Source organism: Bombina bombina, unplaced genomic scaffold (assembly GCF_027579735.1).
Source record: "Bombina bombina isolate aBomBom1 unplaced genomic scaffold, aBomBom1.pri scaffold_78_1, whole genome shotgun sequence".
Lineage (NCBI taxonomy): Eukaryota > Metazoa > Chordata > Amphibia > Anura > Bombinatoridae > Bombina > Bombina bombina.
In genome coordinates this window covers 2939139-2962706 of record NW_026511871.1, presented here as the reverse complement: position 1 = coordinate 2962706, position 23568 = coordinate 2939139, and the positions used below count along the sequence as shown (strand labels likewise).

Sequence of the window (23568 nt, the reverse complement as noted above, 5' to 3'; positions counted from 1 at the left end):
CGATGCAGTTGGGATTCACGCGTCTCTCCGCGGCGGAGAGGGCCTTTAGGAGGAGGGAGGGCTCTGCCTCTATTGTTGGTTACAGGGCCACCTTTTGAAGTCTTGTCCTACACAGCCGGGAAACGCTCACACCTAAGGTCCTGTCGGGGGCAGACCTTGGGTGGTTTATCCTCGTCCCCGGAACCGCTTAAGGAGAAACCTTTGATCATGGTTGTCCTTTCCTGGGTGGACTCCTCCATAGTCACTCCGGTGCTGCGGGCTATTTCATTGACAGTGCTTTTGTATCAAAGCACTCCATTCCTGTTTTGCCTCGGTCCGTTCCACTTGCTATTGAAGCCATTGATGGCAGGCCCCTTCAGCCCGCACTCGTTACTCATGAAACTGCTCCGTTGTCCATGGCTGTTGGGGCTCTCCATTTTGAAACCCTCCAGTTCCAGGTGATAAACTCTCTGCATTTTCTGGTTGTTCTGGGTTATCCCTGGCTCCAAAAGCACAATCCCAGTCTCGACTGGCGCAGGTCCGAAATTTTGCAGTGGTCCCTTCAATGTATTTCCACTTGTCTTCGGAAACCAGTTAAAGTCTTGTGCACTTCTTCGGTATCTCAATTGCCAGTGGAGTACCGAGAGTTACTAGATGATTTTGACAAGGTGCGTGCCTCACTGGTCTTACAATTGTGCCATAGACCTGAAACCCGGAGCCATTCCTCCTCGGGCCGGGTGTACCCTCTGTCTGTTGCAGAGAATTGCTATGGAGGAGTATGTTGCCGATGCTCTGTCGCGGGGGATCATCCGCAAATCCTGCTCTCCTGCAGGGGCTGGCTTCTTCTTTGTGAAGAAGAATGGTGGCGAGTTAAGACCATGCATCGATTATAGGGGTCTTAGTCATCTTACCATTAAGAATGCTTACCCTATTCCGCTCATTACGGAACTCTTTGAACGCCTCAAGGGAACTACGGTCTTTACTAAACTTGATTTGAGAGGAGCGTACAATCTCGTTAGGATTAAGGAGGGCCACGAATGGAAAACAGCATTTAACACCAGGAGCGGGCATTATGAGTATCTTGTAATGCCATTTGGCCTATGTAATGCTCCTGCTGTTTTTCAGGAATTTATTAATGATGTCCTATGAGATTTGTTGCACCAGTGTGTTGTGGTGTACTTAGACGACATCCTCATACACTCACCCACACTTGAGGCTCATCGTTCTGATGTTCAGAGACTACGTGAGACTACGTGAGAACATCCTGTTTTGTAAACTCGAGAAATGTGAGTTCCATCAGACTCAAGTAACCTTCCTAGGTTATGTTATCTCCGTTGCAGGGTTCAGTTCTCCATGGATCCTGACAAGTTATCTGCAGTTCTGCAGTGGCCTCGCCCAGTTGGTCTTTTTTTGGGGTTCGCCAATTACTATAGAAAGTTTATTAAAAACTTTTCTTCCTTGGTCAAACCTATCACAGACATGACCTGTAAAGAGAATGATCCACTCCATTGGACACCTACTGCCATTAAGGCCTTTGATAGTCTTAAGATTGCCTTTGCTGCCGCTCTAGTTCTGGCTCATCCTAATCCTGTCCTTCCTTTCATTCTTGAGGTCGATGTGTCTGAGACTGGAGTAGGTGCCCTCTTGTCCCAACGTCCTACGCCTAACGGTTCCTTGCATCCGTGTGGTTTCTTCTCTAAGAAATTGTCTCCAGCGGAGTGCAATTATGAAATTGGCGACAGGGAATTACTGGCCATAATTTTGGCACACAAGGAATGGAGGCATCTTCTCGTGGGTACTAGCGTGCCAGTGCTCATTCTTACTGACCACAAGAATTTAACTTAGCTATCTGAAGCAAAATGTTTGTCGCCCCGACAGGCCACATGGGCGCTGTTTTTGTCTCGGTTTAATTATGTGGTCTCCTACCTGCCTGGTAGTAAGAATGTTAGGGCTGATGCCCTCTCTCGACAATTTTCGCCTCTGTCCAAGGAGGAGTCTGTACCTTCTCCTGTTATACCTCCTGACCATATTTTGGCTACCATACGTTCTAATTTGACTTCTCCCTTGGGGGAGGAGATTCTGACTGCATAAACCAATGCACCTCCTGAGAAACCTAGTGGTAAGTGTTTTGTTCCTGAGAATCTTCGAACTAAACTTTTGCACACTTACCACTATCCTAAAGCCGCAGGTCATCCAGGCAAATGATTTGGTCTGTCACTCGACAATTCTGGTGGCCAGGTCTTCGTTCTGATGTTGCTGCGTATGTTGCCTCCTGCTCAGTTTGTGCACAGAATAAGACTCCTCAACGTCTTCCTGTGGGTCTTCTTCAACCTATTGCTAATGGTGAGCATCCTTGGACACATCTTTCCATGGACTTCATTGTCGAGCTCCCTGTTTCCAATGGCAATACTGTTATCCTTATGGTGGTTGACTGTTTTTCTAAAATGTCACATTGCATTCCTTTGATTAAGCTGCCTACCACTCAGGAGCTTGCTTCATTTTTGCCCGGGAGGTCTTCCGTTTACATGGGTTACCCAAGGAGATAGTGTCGGACCAGGGTAGCCAGTTTGTCTCCAGATTTTGGCGTTCCTTTTGTGCTCAAATGGGGATCCAGCTTTCCTTCTCCTCAGCATATCACCCTCAATCCAATGGGGCTGCGGAACGGTCTAATTAAGCTCTGGAACAGTTCCTCTGTTGCTATGTCTCAGATCACCACAATAATTGGTCTGAACTGTTACCTTGGGCAGAGTTTGCTCGTAATAGTGCTATTAATGCTTCCTCCAAGTTATCCCCATTCATGGCGAATTATGGGTTTCAACCATCCTTGTTGCCCGATTCATTCATGTCTCAGGGTATTCCGGCTTTGGAGGAGCATCTCCGGCAACTCTGTTCCACGTGGGTGCAGATTCAGGATTGCCTTCATCGTTCTATGCAGCGCCAAAAGTTCTAGGCTGATAGTAGGCATCTGCCCGCACCTTCCTACCGCAACTGTAGTAGGCTGTCCTCCTGCAACTTGAACCTTCATGTGCCTTCCAATAAATTGGCTCTCCATTATGTTGGTCCTTTTGGAATACTCTGACAGGTTAATCCTGTGGCCTACGCTCTTGACCTTCCTCCTGCTATGCGCATCTCCAATGTTTTTCATGTCTCCCTCTTGAAACCATTGGTTTGTAATCGGTTTACCACTGTGTTGCCTCGTCCCCGTCCTATCTTTGTTGACAACCATGACTCTCGTATGTCCAGGGACCGTGTACAGTATTTGGTTCACTGGAGGGGCTACCGTCCGGAGGAGCGTTCTTGGGTTCCCTCCTCTGATGTTCATGCTCCCGCCCTCCTCCGTGCCTTCCATGCCCGTTTCCCCAATAAGCCTTTTGTCCTCCCGCAGGGGAGGGGTCGTTGAGGGGAGGGTACTGTCAGGGTTTTTCCCTGTTTTGTTTGCCATGTGCTGCTGGCAGCCATTTTACTCACCTCTCTTCCTGACTATGGTGCATTGTGGGGGATGCTGCTCATTTCCTGCACTTCCTTTTATGTCCAGACTGGTGTGCATCATCCATGTGAGACAGGATGCAGTCTCAGAATCGTGATGTCATCACTTATTATTTAAAGGGCCTCTGTTCAGTATGCTTTGCCTTTGCGTTGTCTCAGACCTGTTTGTGAGAGTTCCTGTGTATTACCTGGCTGCCTGACGTCCCTCTTGGTTCCTGATCCCTGGCTTGTTCCTGACTCTGCTGTTTTCTTTATTCCTGATTCTGGCTCGTCTGACTATTCGCTTTGGCTCCTGACTTGGCTCGTCTGACTACCAGCTCTGGTTTTGACTCCTGGCTTGTTATTTGACTTGTGGATTTTTTATTACTTTTTGCTATTAATAAAGGTGTTATTATTTTTGCACTTCTCGTCTCAGTCTGATTCCTGGCACCCTGACACATGGGTGGCAAGGATGCCTTCTTGCCTCAGGATAAGAAGGCTAAACCTAAGGGGTCTACTTTTCGTCCCTTTCGTGCGGACAAGTCTCAGCACCCGCAGCCTGCCACAAAGTATGAGCAATCCAAGGGATCTTGGAAGCCAGCTAACTCTTGGAACAAGTCCAAGCAGAACAAGAAGCCCGCTGAGTCAAAGTCGGCATGAAGCGGTGGCCCCCGACCCGTCCTCGGATCAGGTAGGGGGCAGACTTTTTCTTTTTTGTGGAGGCCTGGAAAAGAGACATTATAGACCCTTGGGTTCTGGAGGTCATATCCCAGGGTTACAGGATAGGTTTTAAGTCATATTCCTCCTGTCAAACATATCTTCAAGACCAGAAAAGAGAGACGCCTTCCTGAAGTGTGTGAGGGATCTCTCATCTCTCAAGGTAATTGTCTCAGTCCCTCCAGCAGAAAGAAGTCTGGGGTATTATTCAAACTTTTTTCGTGGTCCCAACGAAGGAGGGCACGTTTCGTCCAATTCTGGACCTAAAGACCCTATACAAGTTTTTGTCAGTTGCAAAAACGATAATACGATAAGTTCAATTTTGCCCCTGGTTCAAGAGAGGCAATTCATGATGACTATAGACCTGAAGGATGCTTACCTTCACATTTCAATGCACAAGGATCACTTCAGGTTTCTAAGATTCGCTTTCCTAGACCAGCACTTCCAGTTTGTGGCCCTTCCGTTTGGTCTGGCGACCGCCCCAAGAGTCTTTACTAAGGTTCTGGGAGCTCTTCTCGCAGTAGCGAGAGCCAGAGGGATTGCAGTGGCACCTTATCTGGATGATATCCTGGTCCAAGCTCTGTCCTACAGTCTTGCGGAGGATCATTCAAGAGCACTTCTCCTTCGGTCCCACAGGTGGAAGATAAACCAAGGAAAGTTAATTGGTCCCCAGCAACAGGGTGGAATTCCTGGGTACGATAATAGATTCTTCAGACATGAAGATATTCTTGACAGATCAGAGACATTGCAAGCTTGCATCCAACTGTCTAGCTCTTCAGACATCTTCCAGGACATCTGTGGCCAGGTGCATGGAGGTGATCGGGCTCATGGTATCCAGCATAGATGTCATTCCATTCGCCAGGTTCCATCTCAGACCTCTTCAGCTGTGCATTTTGAGACAATGGAACGGCGATCATTCAGATCTGTCCCAACAGATATCTCTGGACAGACAGATGAGGGAGTCCCTGTCTAGGTGGACCCGACCGGGGCAGTTGTCACAGGGGACATCCTTTTTGAGACCATCCTGGGAGATTGTGACCACGGATGCAAGTCTATCAGGATGGGGAGCTGTTTGGGGTGCCAGAAAGGCACAGGCCAGATGGACTTGAGAGGAGTCGAGTATACCCATAAACATGTTGGAACTTTAAGTGATATTCAACGCTCTAAGGGCTTGGCTCCTTCTGGGGTCGTCTCGATTCATCAGATTCCAATCGGACAACATTACCTCCGTGGCTTACATAAGCCACCAGGGGGGAACGAGAAACTCTAGCCATGAGGGAAGTATCTCGGATTCTGGAATGGGCAGAGAATCACAATTGTTAACTCTCAGCAATCCACATTCCGGGTGAGGACAACTGGGAAGCGGATTTTCTGAGCAGACAGACGTTTCATCCTGGCGAATAGTCTCTCCATCCCGAGATGTTTGCAGAGATCTTCAGCAGATGTGGGACGCCGGAGATAGACCTCATGGCATCTAGACTCAATTGCAAGCTACCCAGATACGGCTCACGATCCAGGGATCCCCAGGCGAAACTGATAGATGCCTTGGCGGTACCCTGGGACTTTAACCTAATTTACATATTTCCACCATTGCCTCTTCTATCTCAGGTAGTGGCCCGCATCAAGCAGGAGCAAGCTTCGGCTATTCTTATTGCTCCGTCATGGCCGAGGAGGATGTGGTTTGCGGGTGGGGATGTCATCATCACCGCTGTGAAGGTTGCCTTGTTGCAGGGATCTGCTGGTTCAAGGTCCTTTTCTACATCAAAATCTCGATTCTCTGAGGCTGACTGCGTGGAGATTGAACGACTAGTCTTAGCCAAGAGAGGATTTACGAAAAAATTGATTGACACTCTGGTTCAGGCCAGGAGGCCGGTCACTCGACGCATCTATCATAAGGTGTGAAGGACCTACTTGTCCTGGTGTGAGGAACAAGGATATCCCTGGCATAAGGTCAGGGTATCCAGGATTTTGGCTGGATAAAGGCCTTGCTGCCAGTTCCCTAAGGGGACAGATTTCGGCTGTATCTGTACTGTTGCATAACAAGCTTGCCGAGTTTCCTGACATTCAGTCCTTTGTTCAGGCTCTGGTTAGGATCAGGCCTGTCTTAAGGAATCAGGCTCCTCCTTGGAGCTTTTAAGGATTTGCAGAGGGCTCCGTTTGAGCCTATGCATGCCCTTGACATTAAGGTTCTTTCATGGAATGTCCTGCTATTACTGGTTATTGCATCGGCACGCAGAGTCTCTGAGTTGGCGGCCTTGCAATGTGAATCGCCTTACTTGGTTTTTCATGCTGATAAGGCTGTTCTTCACACTGGATTGGGATTCCTTCCCAAGGTGGTGTCGAGTCGTAACATTAATCAAGAAATAGTAGTTCCTTCTTTGTGTCCTAACCCTTCTTCTTCGAAAAAGAGGTTACTTCATAATCTGGACGTGGTTCCGGCTTTGAAGTTTTATCTTCAGGCTACGAAGGAGTTCAGACAGACTTCGTCCTTATTTGTTTTGTACTCAAGGAAGCACAGGGGCAAAGGGCCTCTGACACTTCTCTTTCTTTTTGGTTGAGGAGTATGATCTGTCTGGCATATGCGACAGCGAGACACAAGCCTCCTCAGAGGATTACGGCTCACTTGACTAGAGCTGTGACCTCTTCTTGGGCCTTTGAGAATGAGGCTTCTATGGAGCAGAGTTGTAAGGCGGCCACTTGGTCTTTCTTACATACTTTTGCAAAATTTGATAAATTTGACGTTTTTGCTTCGGCTGAAGCAGCTTTTGGGGGAGAGGTTCTGCAGACTGTGGTGCCCTCAGTTTAGGGTCCGCCTCCTTTTGCCCTCCCGTTTTTTTCAATCAGTGTCATCTAGTGCTTGGGTATTTGTTTTCACAAGTGATGAATGAAGCAGTGGCAGGGCCGGCACTTGCATATAGGCAAGTTAGGCATTGGTCTTAGGGCGCCTCAGTATTGGGGCGCAAACTGCCGGTGACAAGCAGCAACTTTTTTTTTTTTTTTTACATTTGCGGTCCACTCCGCCCCCAGTCCAGACAACATTGCATTTTCTTTAGGCGAATTGGGGTGCCGTGCTAATACTGCCATGCTAATACATACGTAGCTTACATTTTTAAAAATATTGTCTCAAATTCAAATGTTTCCCGCGTGCACAGGCTGCATCTGTTCAGTGCGCGTGGGCTTCTGTAGGGAAAGGACGGGGGTGGAGCTGCTGGAGCAGCTATGCATGCAGGAGCTGCGCTGTCCTGGCTGAAACGGATTTGCAAGTAGCTCAGTCCTGAATTGGCAGCAGCAGACAGTCAACTCACAGGTAAAGCAAAGCCTGTACTAAAGCAGTTTCTATAGAAAAAACAAAGCCTGCCCTTTAAAAGCAATTGTTTATTTAAGCAAACAGCTCAGAAACTGCACCACGGAAAATAGATCAGACAGTTAAATACAAGTTTACTTTTACTCCACTGTCTGAGCTATTTTCCATGCTGCATGTTCTGAACCGTTTGCTTAAATAAACACTTACTTTTAATGATTTGTGGGAGTATCTGCTTAATGCAGTCCAAGCTCCGTGAAGAGTCAGAGAGATACCGTGCTGTGTTAAACATAATAAGCCAGGAAGCTGTTCCTGCAGAGGGGGGTCACAATTTAACTGGGAAATCAGACACAAGCCCCTCACAGTAAGCAGAGGGTAGGCAAACAGGAGAGGGGGATGGGTAGGGAGAGAGTTTTGCTCGGCTGTGTCTGTTCACTGAACTGAAGTGTTTGCTAGTTCAGCTCAACTTGGGGATAGAATATGTGATTTCAATAAGAGTGACAATCATGACACTTATGCTGCTGTAAACATGTGTGTGTGTGTGTATGTTTGTGTAAATGTGTGTGTATGTATGTGTAAATGTATGTCTAAATATGTGTGTGTGTGTATGTGTAAATGTATGTGTAAATATGTGTGTGTATGTATATGTAAATATGTGTGTGTCTGTGTGTATGTTTGTGTAAATGTGTGTGTATGTATGTGTAAATGTATGTCTAAATATGTGTGTATGTGTAAATGTATGTGTAAATATGTGTGTGTATGTATATGTAAATATGTGTGTGTGTATGTTTGTGTAAATGTGTGTGTATGTATGTGTAAATGTATGTCTAAATATGTGTGTGTGTGTGTGTATGTGTAAATGTATGTGTAAATATGTGTGTGTGTATGTATATGTAAATATGTGTGTGTGTGTGTATGTTTGTGTAAATGTGTGTGTATGTATGTATAAATGTATGTCTAAATATGTGTGTGTGTGTGTGTGTGTATGTGTAAATGTATGTGTAAATATGTGTGTGTGTATGTATATGTAAATATGTGTGTGTGTGTGTGTATGTTTGTGTAAATGTGTGTGTATGTATGTGTAAATGTATGTCTAAATATGTGTGTGTGTGTGTAAATGTATGTGTAAATATGTGTGTGTATGTATATGTAAATATTTGTGTGTATGTATATGTAAATATGTGTATGTATGTATGTATATGTACATATGAGTGTGTATGTGTATGTAAGTGTGTGTAAATGTGTGTGTGTGTAAATGTGTGTGTGTGTAAATGTGTGTGTGTGTGTAAATGTGTGTGTGTGTAAATGTGTGTGTGTAAATGTGTGTGTGTGTGTGTGTGTGTAAATGTGTGTGTGTATGTATCTGTAAATGTGTGTGTATGTATCTGTAAATGTGTGTGTATGTATGTGTAAGTGTGTGTGTAAATGTGTGTGTATGTATGTGTAAATGTAAGTGTGTGTATGTATGTGTAAGTGTATGTATGTGTAAATGTATGTGTAAGTGTGTGTATGTATGTGTAAATGTGTGTGTATGTATGTGTAAATGTGTGTGTGTGTGTGTGTGTATGTATGTGTAAATGTGTGTGTGTGTATGTATGTGTAAATGTGTGTGTGTGTATGTATGTGTAAATGTGTGTGTGTGTGTATGTATGTGTAAATGTGTGTGTGTATGTATGTGTAAATGTGTGTGTGTATGTATGTGTAAATGTGTGTATGTATGTGTAAATGTGTGTGCATGTATGTGTAAATATGTGTGTGTGAAAATATGTATGCATGTGTAAAATTGTATGTATGTATGTGTGTGTGCAGGTAAATGTTGTTACCTGCACATTATGTCATGCAGAAATATCTACTACACATTACTAGAACATTTTGTTAAGTTGCAGGGTATATCATTTTTTTTTTTTGTGTGTGTGTGTGTGTGTGGGGGGGGGGGGCGGCAAAATGTGTCCTTGCCTGTGTAGCCAAAAATCCTAGCACCGGCCCTGAGCAGTGGACTCTCCTCCCATTAAGATGGAAAACATAAATTATGCTTACCTGATAATTTAATTTCCATCTGTGGGAGGAGAGTCCACTGCACCCGCCCGTTTCCCCGGTGGGCAGACCTAAATTTATTTTTGTTCTTCTGGCACCATTTATACCCTGATATTTCTCCTACTGTTCCTTGTTCCCTCGGCAGAATGACTGGGGTATGAGGGGAGTGGGGGAGGTATTTAAGCCTTTGGCTGGGGTGTCTTTGCCTCCTCCTGGTGGCCAGGTTCTTAATTCCCACAAGTAATGAATGAAGCAGTGGACTCTCCTCCTACAGATGGAAATGAAATTATCAGGTAAGCATAATTTGTGTTTTTATTAGATAGTGTTATTATGAGTGTAACTGTACTTTCTAACATATTTTTGAAGTGTTTTATGCAACTTTTTAGTTTTGCAAAACAGTTAACCACAGCTGAGAATTGTAGCGTAAATCGCGATTGCTTGTAATATCAGCGCAATTAAAACTGCTCACAAAAACACTATGGGTAGATTTATTAAGCAGCGGGTGCTGCTTGCTACCACCATCGTAAGACCGCTGCTCCTTAACTTCTCCACCACCTTTTAGGTGGCGGGCTGAAATTATCCTGATCCAATACAATTGGGATGATTGACACCCCCTGCTAGTGGCCAATTGGCCGCCGGTGAGCAGGAGCGGCATTGCACAAGCATTTCACTAGAAATGCTTGTGCAATAATAAATGCTGAGGTCGAGCGGACATGATTCATGTCTGCTCGACGCTTAGTAAATATACCCTTATATCACTAGTGCAAAACCGTTTGCGCCTCACTTGTAGTATAGCCCTTAGTATTTAGTTCACTTGAGAGCTCAGGCAGAGAATAAATCACAATCAGCTGAATTACAAGTTTTAAGCGCTATAGGGAAATTAACGACCGCCACAAAAGCGGCGGTATTTCACCTCCCTATAGCGCTGCTATTACAGGTATAAAAAAAGCAGGCTTACTCGGGCGATATGGTGGCATTGAGCTCCATACCTCACCCAAATACAAGCGCTGCTTTGATGTGCTCGATTTCCTCATAGACATCAATGGGGAGAGCCGGCAAAAAAAAAGCCTAACACCTGCAATCGCGTAAACAAAAGCTCCGTAACGCAGCCCCATTGATGTCTATGGGGAAAGAAAAAGTTATGTTTAAACCTAACACCCTAACATAAAAAACATGTCTAAACATCCCTAATCTGCCGCCCTAAACATCGCCGCCACCTACATAATGTTATTAACCCCAAATCTGCTGCCCCAACATCGCAGCCACCTACATTATGTTATTAACCCCTAATCTGCCGCCCCAACATCGCCGCAACCTACATTACAGTTATTAACCCCTAATCTTGCTGCCCCCAACATCGCCGCCACCTACATAATGTTATTAACCCCAAATCTGCCGCCCCAACATCGCAGCCACCTACATTATGTTATTAACCCCTAATCTGCCGCCCCTAACATCGCCGCAACCTACATTACAGTTATTAACCCCTAATCTTGCTGCCCCCAACATCGCCACCACCTACATAAATGTATTAACCCCTAATCTGCTAGGCCTAACATTGCCCCCACCTACCTACACTTATTAACCCCTAATCTGCCACCCCCAATGTTGCCGCCACTATATAAAGTTATTAACCCCTAAACCTCTGGCCTCCCACATCACTAACACTACATAAATATATTAACCCCTAAACCTAACCCTAACACCCCCTAACTTAAATATAATTAAAATAAATCTAAATAAACCTTACAATTATTACCTAAATAATTCCTATTTAAAAATAAATACAAACTTACCTATAAAATAAAAGCTAATAGTTATTAGGTTTTATTTTTATTTCACAGGTAAGTTTGTATTTATTTTAACTAGGTAGACTAGTTAGTAAATAGTTATTAACTATTTACTAGCTACCTATTTAAAATAAATACAAAGTTACCTGTAAAATAAAACCTAACCTGCCTTACACTAAAACCTAACATTACAATAAAATAAAATAAATTAAAATAATAAAATACAATTATCTAAATTACAAAAAAAATTAAACACTAAATTACACAAAATAAAAAAAACAAAATTAGCAAAAAAAAAAACCGATTACTCCTAATCTAATAGTTCTATCAAAATAAAAAAGGCCCCCAAAATAAAAAAAAAACCCTAGCCTACAATAAACTGCCAATGGCCCTTAAAAGGGCCTTTTGTGGGGCATTGCCCCAAAGAAATCAGTTCTTTTACCTGTAAAAAAAAATACAAACACCCCCAACAGTAAAACCCACCACCCACACAACCAAACCCCCCAAATAAAATTCTATCTAAATAAACCTAAGCTAACCATTGCCCTGAAAAGGGCATTTAACTCTTTTACAGTGCCAAAACCCTAAGCTAAAAATAAAACCCACCCAATAAACCCTTAAAAAAACGTAATACTAACCCCCGACAATCCACTTACAGACGGCATCTTCTATCTTCATCCATCCGGCGCGGAGCAGGTCCATCTTCAAGACTTCAGCGCGGAGCATACTTTTCTTCTGATTGTCGCTGGAAAATGAAGTTCACTTTAAGTGACGTCATCCAAGATGGAGTCCCTTACATTCCGATTGGCTGAATTCTATCAGCTAATAGGAATTAAAGGGGAAAAAATCCTATTGGCTGTTGCAATCAGCCAATAGGATTGAGCTTTCATCCTATTGGCTGATCCAATCAGCCAATAGGATTGAGCTTGCATTCTATTGGCTGATTGGAATAGCCAATAGAATGCAAGCTCAATCCTATTGGCTGATTACAACAGCCAATAGGATTTTTTCCCCTTTAATTCCTATTGGCTGAATTCTATTAGCCAATCGGAATGTAAGGGATACCATCTTGGATGACGTCACTTAAAGTGAACTTCATTTTACAGCGACGATCGGAAGAAGAGGATGCTCCTCGCCGGATGTCTTGAAGATGGACCCGCTCCGCGCCGGATGGATGAAGATAGAAGATGCCGTCTGGATGAAGACTTCTGCCGCCTGGATGAGGATGGATGTCCGGTCTTCGAAAACTGTTTTTTTTAAGGGTTTATTGGGTGGGTTTTATTTTTAGCTTAGTGTTTGGGCACCGTAAAAGAGCTAAATGCCCTCTTAAGGGCAATGCCCATCCAAATGCCCTTTTCAGGGCAATGGTTAGCTTAGGTTTATTTAGATTATTTAGAATTTTATTTTCTGTTGGGGGGTGTTTGTATTTCTTTTTAATGACACGATGAGTCCATGGATCATCTTAATTACTAATGGGATATTCACCTCCTGGTCAGCAGGAGGCAGCAAAGAGCACCACAGCAAAGCTGTTAAATATCTCCTCCCTTCACTCCCAACCCAGTCATTCTCTTTGCCTACGTAAGTGATAGGAAGTGGCTCAAGTGGGGTCAGCCTGAATTAGATCTCATGGCATCTTGACAGAATGCCAAGCTCCCGAGATACGGATCGAGGTCCAGGGACCCCCAGGCGGGAATGATAGATGCTCTGGCGGTTCCTTGGACCTTCAGTCTAGCATACCTATTTCCTCCGTTTGCTCTTCTTCCTTGGGTCATTGCTCGAATCAAGCAGGAGATGGCATCAGTGATTCTCATTGCACCAGCTTGGGCTCTAAGGATTTGGTATGCATATCTGGTGGACATGTCATCTCTGCCACCTTGGAGACTTCTGTTGAGGAAGCATCTTCTAATTCAAGGGCCCTTCCTTCTCCCGAATCTAGTTTCTCTGAAGCTGACTGCTTGGAGATTGAACGCTTAATTTTATCCTAGCGGGGCTTTTCTGAATCGGTCATTGAGATCATGATTCAGGCTCGAAAGCCTGTAACTAGAAAGATTTACCATAAGATATGGCGTAAATATCTCTATTGATGTGAGTCCAAGGGCTACTCATGGAGTAGAGTTAGGATTCCTAGAATTTTATCCTTTCTCCAAGAGGGTTTGGAGAAAGGATTATCGACAAGTTCCCTAAGGGGTCAAATCTCTGCCTTATCTATTTTGTTTCACAAACGTCTGGCAGATGTTCCAGATGTACAATCATTTTTTCAGGCCTTGATCAGGATTAGACCTGTGTCCAAACCAGTTACTCCTTCATGGAGTCTTAATTTAGTTCTTAAGGTTTTTCAAGGGGCTCCGTTTGAGCCTATGCATTCCTTAGATATTAAGTTGTTCTCTTGGAAAGTTTTATTTCTTGTTGCTATTTCATCTGCTCGCATAGTGTCAGAGCTCTCGGCATTGCAGTATGAGTCCCCTTATCTTATTTTTCATTCAGATAAGGTGGTTTTATGTACTAAATTAGGATTTCTTCCTAAAGTTGTTTTTGATAGGAATATTAATCAGGAGATTGTTGTTCCTTCATTGTGTCCTAATCCTATCTCTCAGAAGGAAAGGCTTCTGCACAATTTGGACGTGGCTCATGCTTTAAAGTTTTACCTGCAGGCGACTAAGGAATTTAGTCAGTCTTCTGCCTTGTCTGTGTTTTTTTTCCAGAAAATGTAGGGGACAGAAAGCTACGGCTACTCCTCTTTCTTTCAGAGCAGGCGGACAGGTTATGGAGCAGCGGTCTTTGTGACCGCTGCTTCATAACTGCTGTTTCTGGCGAGTCTGAAGACTCGCCAGAAACACGGGGCATCAAGCTCCTTTCGGAACTTGATAGATAGGCCCCGATGAGTCCATGGCCCGCCCTGTTTTTTGTAAGAGACAGGTTGTTGGTTATTATAAACTTCAGACACCTCTGCACCTTGTTGCTTCCTTTCTCTCCTTTACTTCGGTCGAATGACTGGGTTGGGAGTGAAGGGAGGTATAAAAATAAGGAAATGGAACAGCGCTACTTCAGCCAGAAAGAACATAGTAACATAGTAACATAGTAGATAAGGTTGAAAAAAGACTGAAGTCCATCGAGTTCAACCTATACAAATCTAAAATACTTACAAAAAGCTCCAGTTAAGCTTAAATAACCCCATTAAAATGTGACCCATTTAATACTAGCAATCATATCCATGAATTTTGTTTATATACAGAAATTTATCCAGACTATTTTTAAATGTATCTATGGTATTGGCATTCACTACCTCCTTTGATAATGAGTTCCACAATTTTATTGCTCTTACAGTGAAAAAACGTTTCCGTTGCAGGAGATTAAATCTCCTTTCCTCCAACCTTAAATTATGACCTCTTGTCAGAACCAATTTTCTTGGAATAAAAAGATCTTCTGCCATCTCTGTATATGGGCCTTGAATATATTTATATAAAGTAATCATGTCACCTCTCAAGCGCCTTTTTTCTAAAGAGAACAGACCCAGTTTGGCTAGCCTCTCCTCATAGGTTAATTTCTCCAATCCCCTTATTAGCTTTGTGGCCCTTCTCTGAACTTTTTCTAGTTCTGCAATATCTTTTTTAGCAATCGGTCCCCAGAACTGCACTCCAAACTCAAGGTGAGGTCTTACCAGGGCTTTATATAATGACAGAATTATGCTTTCCTCCCTTGAATCAATGCCTCTTTTAATACATGCTAGTATCTTATTAGCCTTTGAAGCCGCTGCCCTGCATTGTGCACTCATCTTTAGCTTGTTATCTATTACTACTCCCAAGTTTGGCTAAGTCTTGTCCCATTTAAAAAATACATAGCCTGCTTATTTTTACTTCCAAAATGTAGAACCTTACATTTTTCCGTATTAAATCTCATTTTCCATTCACTTGCCCATAGTTCTAATTTTAGCAAATCCCTTTGCAAAGAGAGTTCATCCTGCTCTGACCTAATGACCTTACTTAACTTAGTATCATCTGCAAAAATAGAGATGTCGCTATTTAATCCTTGCTCCAAGTCATTTATAAAAATATTAAAAAGAACAGGGCCCAGTACTGATCCCTGGGGGACGCCACTGATTACCTTTGTCCAATCTGAGTATGATCCATTTACTGCTACTCGTTGCTCCCTATCTTTTATCCAGTTATTTATCCATGAGCTAACATTTTCAGCTATTCCCAGTCCCTTAATTTTGTGCATTAATCTCTCATGTGGCACTGTATCAAATGCCTTTGCAAAATCTAAGTATATCACATCAACTGATTCCCCTTTATCTATATTTTTACTTACTTCCTCGTAGAATCTAATTAGATTAGTTTGACATGATCTATTTCTCCTAAAGCCATGCTGATTAGAACTCATAATCTTGTTTACACGAATATGCTCATCAATATAATCCCTTATAATCCCTTCAAATATCTTCCCCACTATTGATGTCAGACTAACTGGTCTATAGCTTCCTGGATCATCCCTGCTTCCCTTTTTGAAGAGTGGCACCACATCAGCTTTACGCCAATCCTGGGGTACCATGCCTGAGGATAATGAGTCTTGAAAAATTAAGAGTAAAGGTTTGTCTATAACAGTGCTAAGTTCACTTAACACCCTTGGGTGTATTCCATCTGGGCCTGGAGTTTTATTTACCTTAATATTTTTTAGTTTTTTCCTGATATCCTCTAAACAAAACCCAGTTAGTGGTATGGACTGGCATGTTCTATTCTGTTCCAAAGTATCATTCAATGGTTCCTCTCTTGTGTATACTGAAGAAAAAAACTGGTTTAGTACCTCAGCCTTCTCCCTGTCATTATTTATCATGCTACCCTCCACACATTTTAATGTACCTATATTATCCTTCTTAGATTTTTTGCTATTTATGTACTTAAAGAACCTTTTAGGGTTAGACTTAGAATCCTTGGCAATTAATTTTTCATTTTCAATTTTGGCTAATTTGATTGCTTTTTTGCATGCTTTCTTACATTCCTTATAAATATTGTATGCCGAGTCTGTACTATTTTCTTTTAATAATTTAAATGCCCTACGTTTTTTCCTAATTTCTTTTAACACATTTTTATTTAGCCATAACGGCTTAGTTTTTTTATTTTTATTTTTATAACCATATGGTATGTATTGATATGTATATTTATTTAACAAATTTTTAAATATTATCCATTTATCCTCTGTATTTTTATTAGAAAATACATTGTCCCAATTTATATTATTTAATGATTTCCTTAAATCGTTGAATTTTGCTTTCTTGAAATTAAAAGTCTTAGTTAAGCCTTTAAAACACTGCATATGAAAATAGATTTCAAATGTGACCATGTTATGATCACTGTTACCCAAATGTTCTTTAACTTCTATGTTTGATATTATATCTGTATTGTTTGATAGCACTAAATCCAATATAGCTTTACTTCTAGTTGGCTCCTCTATTAATTGTGACAAGAAGTTATCCCTGAGAACATTTAAAAATCCATCCCCCTTAGCTGAATTACTAGTTTCATTGGCCCAGTTTATATCAGGGTAGTTAAAATCTCCCATAATTACAGCACTGTTATTAGCAGCCTTACCTATTTGGATAAGTAGTTGAGTTTCCTCCGGGTCACTAATGTTGGGAGGCTTGTAGCATGTTCCTAGTAATATTTTTTTAGGATTTTTCCCCCCACTCTTTATTTCAACCCACAGGGTCTCTACATTGTCACTTGTATCATAAATATCTTCCCTTATTGTAGGTTTAAGGTCAGGTTTAATATACATGCAGATTCCTCCACCCCTTTTATTATTCCTGTCCCTCCTAAATAATGTATACCCCTCTAAGTTAACTGCCCAGTCATGTGAATCATCCCACCAAGTTTCAGTTATACTGATAACATCATAGTCCTCTTCTGCAACTAAGAGCGTCAGCTCCCCCATTTTACCTGTCATGCTTCTTGCATTTGTTGTCATACATTTAATTTTCATGTGCTTTCTGCTGCTACTTGGTGTACTTTCCTCTATACTTTCTAATGTGACATTTCTTAAGTCATCCCTTCCTTGAGATATTAAGGGAGTGACATATTCAGACACTGATCTCTCTGTTCTATTTTGTTCTAATTGACCCTCCCCCCCTTTGCCTAGATAGAGTTATAAATACACTTTATCTAAAACAATTTATTAATGAATATAATATTGAATTAAATGTGCGACCGGTCACTATAACATCACATACAAATAATAAAAGGTCTATTTAAAAAGAATACAGTTCACAGATCATATTCTAGTCTGTCTTAAAACATAATATTATGTATATAACAATCAATATGAATGGGTCAACACCGTGTGAAAAGACTTTAATAATAGAATGGGTGGTCTGGAGATCACAGATAAAACTGATCTGACAGTCCGTATAAAGTGCGTAAGTCTCTCCTTTTCTCAGACCTGATGGCTATGTTGATGCCCTCTCTTCAGGCCTCCCACATTAGCGGGTAAAGGAAAAAAAGAAAGTCTCTGTTTAACAGACGAATCTCCGTTTATTGGTAACAATTCACGGTACACAAATCCTCACCTTATTGTGAAGTTGCAGTTCTGTTAGGCGCTTCCGCGTCACATGCTCTTGTGATGTCTATTTGTAATGGTTACCTGTTTCTTCCTACGTCGCTTATGCCGCTCCAGCCAATAGCTATTTCTCAAAATCGGCTCTGGGTCACATGTGACAATGCAGCCAATGGCTGCTCTTCAAAATTGGCTTGTAGAAGTGACCCCACGTAGGGGTATTTGGGTTGATAATACTCTGCGCAGAGATCCTAAATCACTTGGACAGACAGTCTCTTCAATTTTTAATATTTAACAGTTTTGCTGTGGTGCTCTTTGCCGCCTCCTGCTGACCAAGAGGTGAATATCCAATTAGTAATTAAGATGATCCGTGGACTCATCGTGTCAAAAAAGAAATACATTTATCAGTTAAGCATAAATTTTGTTTTGTTTTTTACAGGTAAAATAGCTGATTTATTTGGGACAATGCCCCACAAAAGGCCCTTTAAAGGGCCATTGGCAGTTTAGTGTAGGCTAGTTTTTTTTTTGTATTTTATTAATTTAATTTATTTTATTGTAATGTAAGTTTTTAGTGTAAGACAGGTTAGGTTTTTTTTTTACAGGTAACTTTATATTTATTTTAAATAGGTAGCTAGTAAATAGTTAATAACTATTTACTAACTAGTCTGCCTAGTTAAACTAAATACAAACTTACCTGTGAAATAAAAATGAAACCTAAGATAGATACAATGTAACTATTAGTTATATTGTAGCTAGTTTAGGTTTTTTTACAGGTAAGTTTGTATTTAGTTTTAAATAGGAATTATTTAGGTAATAATTGTAAGGTTTATTTAGATTTATTTTAATTATATTTAAGTTAGGGGGCGTTAGGGTTAGAGTTAGGCTTAGGGTTACGTTAGGGTTAAAGTTAGGTTTAGGAGTTAATATATTTATGTAGTGATGTGGGAGGCCAGAGGTTTAGGGGTTAATAGTTTAATTTAGTATATTTCATTGTGGGGGGCTTGTGGTTTAGTGATTAATAGATTTATTATAGCGGCGGTGTGGGCGGACAGCAGATTAGGGTTTAATAATCTTTAAATAGTTTTTGCGATGCGGGAGGGCGGCGGTTTAGGGGTTAATAGGTTTATTATAGTGGCGACGATGTCGGGGAGCCGTGGAATAGGGGTTAATAAATTTTAATAGTGGCGGCGATGTCCGGAGCGGCAGATTAGGGGTTAATACATTATTGCGGAAGGGCCTCGGTTTAGGGGTTAATAGGTAGTTTATGGGAGTTAGTTTACTTTTTAACACTTTAGTTATGAGTTTTATGCTACAGCTTTGTAGCATAAAACCCATAACTACTGATTTTAGATGGCGGTACAGATTTTGTGGTTATAGAGTGTACCGCTCACTTTTTGGCCTCCCAGGCAAACTCGTAATTTCGGCGCTATGAGAGTCCCATTGAAAAAGGATTTTTTTTAAAAGTGCGGTACTGACGTTGCGTGACAGGCTAAAAGGTGTGCGGTACACCTATACCAACAAGACTTGTAATAGCCGCGTTAGGGAAAAAGCAGCGTTATGAAGCATAACAATGCTTTTTCACTCATAACGCAAAACTCGTAATCTAGCTGTATGTGATGACCTTTGGGATCTTCATCTCTTATTAGCTATGGCAGAATGGCGGGCAGGAGAAGGTAGGGCTGAATATGCTACAGGGGGCACTGTAACTGCATGCGAGAGAGTTATCCTCTTACACACCACAGAACTAATCCTCTATTTCCTCCTGTATATTGATGACGTTCTTAGCCTTTTTAAAAACTATAGTTGTCTGTTTTCTACCAAAAGGAATCCATTTTATATTCCAAATCTTCTTATGTTAGAGTTTACTGGAAATTCATGGGAATAATATAATAAAAATGAAAAAATGATAGATGTGTTTTTCCTATTTTATATTTTACAGATTTTTAGAACCAAATCTCCTGTCTGTGACCGATCTTGTGATTTTCAAGGTTTGTTTGAAATAATTTCCAAGACCTTTCTGTGCAATTATTAATTATAGAAAGTCTAATACTATTATCATTATGGCTGTATTTGCAGATGAACGTATAGATTACATACCTGTCACACCCTATCTTTTACAGACTACACAGTTCCCTCACCCTTTTACAGACTGAACAGCTACCAAGCACTAACTTTTACAGACTATGCAGCTCCCCCACCCTTTTACAGACTACACAGCTCCCATAGCCTTTTACAGACTATACAGCTCCCTCACTCTTTTACAGACTACACAGCTCCTACACTCTTTTACAGACTACACAGCTCCCACAGCATTTAACATACTACACAGCTCCTACAAACTTTTACAGTGTACACAGCTCCCACACCCTTTTACAGACTACATAGTTCCCACACCCTTTTACAAACTACACAGCTCCTACACCCTTTTACAGACTACACAGCTGATACACCCTTTTATAGACTACACAGCTCCCACAGCATTTTACAGACTATACAGCTCCCTCACCCTTTTACAGATTACACAGCTCCTACACCCTTTTACAGACTACACAGCTCTCACATCCTTTAACAGACTACACAGCTCCTACAGACTTTCACAGTGTACACAGCTCCCACACCCTTTTACAGACTACACAGCTCCCACAGCCTTTAACATACTACACTGCTCCTATATACTTTTTTAGTGTACACAGCTCCCACACCCTTTTACAAACTACACAGCTCCTCCTACACCTTTTTACAGAATATACAACTCCCAAAGTCTTTTACACACTACACAGCTCATACACCCTTTTACAGACTACACAACTTCAACACCCTTTTACAGACTACACAGCTTCTACACCCTTTTACAGACTACACAGCTCCCTCACTCTTTTACAGACTATACAGCTCCCTCACTCTTTTAAAGACTACACAGCTCCTACACCCTTTTACAGACTACACAGCTCCCACAGCCTCTAACATACTACACAGCTCCTACAGACTTTTTCAGTGTACACAGCTCCCACACCCTTTAACAAACTACACAGCTCCTCCTACACCCTTTTACAGATTATACGACTCCCACAGCCTTTTAAACACTACACAGCTCCTACATCCTTTTATAGACTACACAGCTCCTATATCCTTTTACAGACTACACAGCTCCCACAGCCTTTTACAGACTACACAGCTACCAAGCACTAAGTTTTACAGACTATACATCTCCCACTCTCTTCCTTTTACAGACTATAAGATATGTTTATTATAGTGCCAGCGGACATGATACAATGTAGCATATCATGTCTGCTGCACATCGATAAATGCCAACAGCATATGCTGTCGGCATTTTATCATTGCACTAGCAGTTCTTGTGAACTGCTGGTGCAATGCCGCCCCCTGCAGATTTGCACTAGCAGCGGTGTCAATCAGCCCGATCGTATTCAATCGGGTTGATTTCTGTCTGCGGCCTCAGAGCAGAAGGACAAGTTATGGAGCAGCGGTCTTTAGACCGCTTTTTCATAACTTCTGTTTAGGCTCGCTGGAAACAAGGGGCATCAAGCTCTATACAGAGCTTGATAAATTGGCCCCTATAGGGCTCCCACAGCCTTTTATAGACTGAACAGCTACCAAGCACTAACTTTTACAGACTACGCAGCTCCCACACCCTTTTACAGACTACACAGCTCCCATAGCCTTTTACAGACTACACAGCTCCCATAGCCATTTACAGACTATACAGCTCCCTCGCTCTTTTACAGACTACACAGCTCCTACACCCTTTTACCGACTACACAGCTCCCACAGCCTTTAACATACTACACAGCTCCTACAGACTTTTACTGTGTATACAGCTCACACACCCTTTAACAGACTACACAGCTCCTACAGACTTTCACAGTGTACACAGCTCCCACACCCTTTTACAGACTACACAGCTCCCACAGCCTTTAACAAACTACGCAGCTCCTACAGACTTTTACAGTGTATACAGCTCCCACACTCTTTTACAGACTACACAGCTCCTACAGACTGTTACAGTGTACACAGCTCCCACACCCTTTTACAAACTACACAGCTCCTCCTACACCCTTTTACAGACTATACGGCTCCCACAGCCTTTTACACACTACACAGCTCCTACACCCTTTTACAGACTACACAGCTCCCACACCCTTTTATAGACTACACAGCTCCCTCACTCTTTTACAGACTATACAGCTCCCTCACTCTTTTATAGACTACACAGCTCCTACACCCTTTTACAGACTATACGGCTCCCATAGCCTTTTACACACTACACAGCTCCTACATCCTTTTACAGACTACACAGCTCCCACAGCCTTTTACAGACTACACAGCTCCCACAGCCTTTTACAGACTACACAGCTACCAAGCACTAAGTTTTACAGACTATACATCTCCCACTCTCTCCCTTTTACAGACTATAAGATATATTTATTATAGTGCCAGCGGACATGATACGATGTAGCATATCATGTCCGCTGCACATTGATAAATGCCGACAGTGTATGGTGCAATGCCGCCCCCTGCAGATTCGCACTAGCAGGGGTGTCAATCAGCCCGATCATATTCGATCGGGTTGATTTCTGTCTGCGGCCTCAGAGCAGATGGACAAGTTATGGAGCAGCGGTCTTTAGACCGCTTTTTCATAACTTCTGTTTAGGCTCGCCGGAAACAAGGGGCATCAAGCTCTATACGGAGCTTGATAAATCTGCCCCTTTAGGGCTCCCACAGCCTTTTACAGACTACACAGCTCCTACACACTTTTACAGACTACACAGTTTCCAACCCCTTTTAAAAACTACATAGTTCCCACCAGTGTTGCCTCTAAGGCCAGTTTTGTGTGCGGCCCAGCACTGAAACAGTTAATAATGGACCAAACTTTGCAGTTTGAATTGTGTATTATCTGTTAATTGCTCTAATTAATCTGTTTCACTGCTGGGCCGCACACAAAACTGGCCTTAGACAGAACACTGGTTCTCACAACCTTTTACAGACTACACAGCTCCCTCACCCTTTTACAGACTACACAGATCCTGCACCCTTTTACAGACAATACAGTTTCCACTCTAGCGCCTAGATTTAGAGTTTTGCGGTAGCCGTCAAAACCAGCGTTAAGGGCTCCTAACGCTGCTTTTTACCGCCCGCTGGTATTTAGAGTCAGTCAGGAAAGGGTCTAACGCTCACTTTCCAGCCGCGACTTTTCCATACCGCAGATCCCCTTACGCCAATTGCGTATCCTATCTTTTCAATGGGATCTTCCTAACGCCGGTATTTAGAGTCTTGGCTGAAGTGAGCGTTAGAACTCTAACGACAAAACTCCAGCCGCAGAAAAAAGTCAGGAGTTAAGAGCTTTCTGGGCTAACGCCGGTTCATAAAGCTCTTAATTACTGTGCTCAAAAGTACACTAACACCCATAAACTACCTTTGTACCCCTAAACCGAGGTCCCCCCACATCGCTGCCACTCTAATAAAAAAATGTAACCCCTAATCTGCCGCTCCGGACACCGCCGCAACCTACATTATCCCTATGAACCCCTAATCTGCTGCCCCCAACGTCGTCGACACCTACATAATATTTATTAACCCCTAATCTGCCCCCCCCCAACGTCGCTGCTACCTTACCTACACTTATTAACCCCTAATCTGCCGACCGGACCTCACCGGAGTCACCGCCACTATAATAAATGTATTAACCCTTAAACCGCCTCACTCCCGCCTCGCAAACCC

The 23568-nt window shown here is 42.3% G+C and overlaps 1 protein-coding gene across 1 annotated transcript in view; it reads left to right on the top strand.

Moving 5' to 3' along the window:
- Positions 1-23568, top strand: part of CARD11 (caspase recruitment domain family member 11) — a 1057928-nt gene that overhangs the window by 570673 nt on the left and 463687 nt on the right. The window contains exon 11 of the mRNA XM_053696753.1: positions 19772-19820. Coding sequence (XP_053552728.1) covers positions 19772-19820 — 49 coding nt within the window. The remainder of the gene's footprint in view (positions 1-19771; positions 19821-23568) is intronic.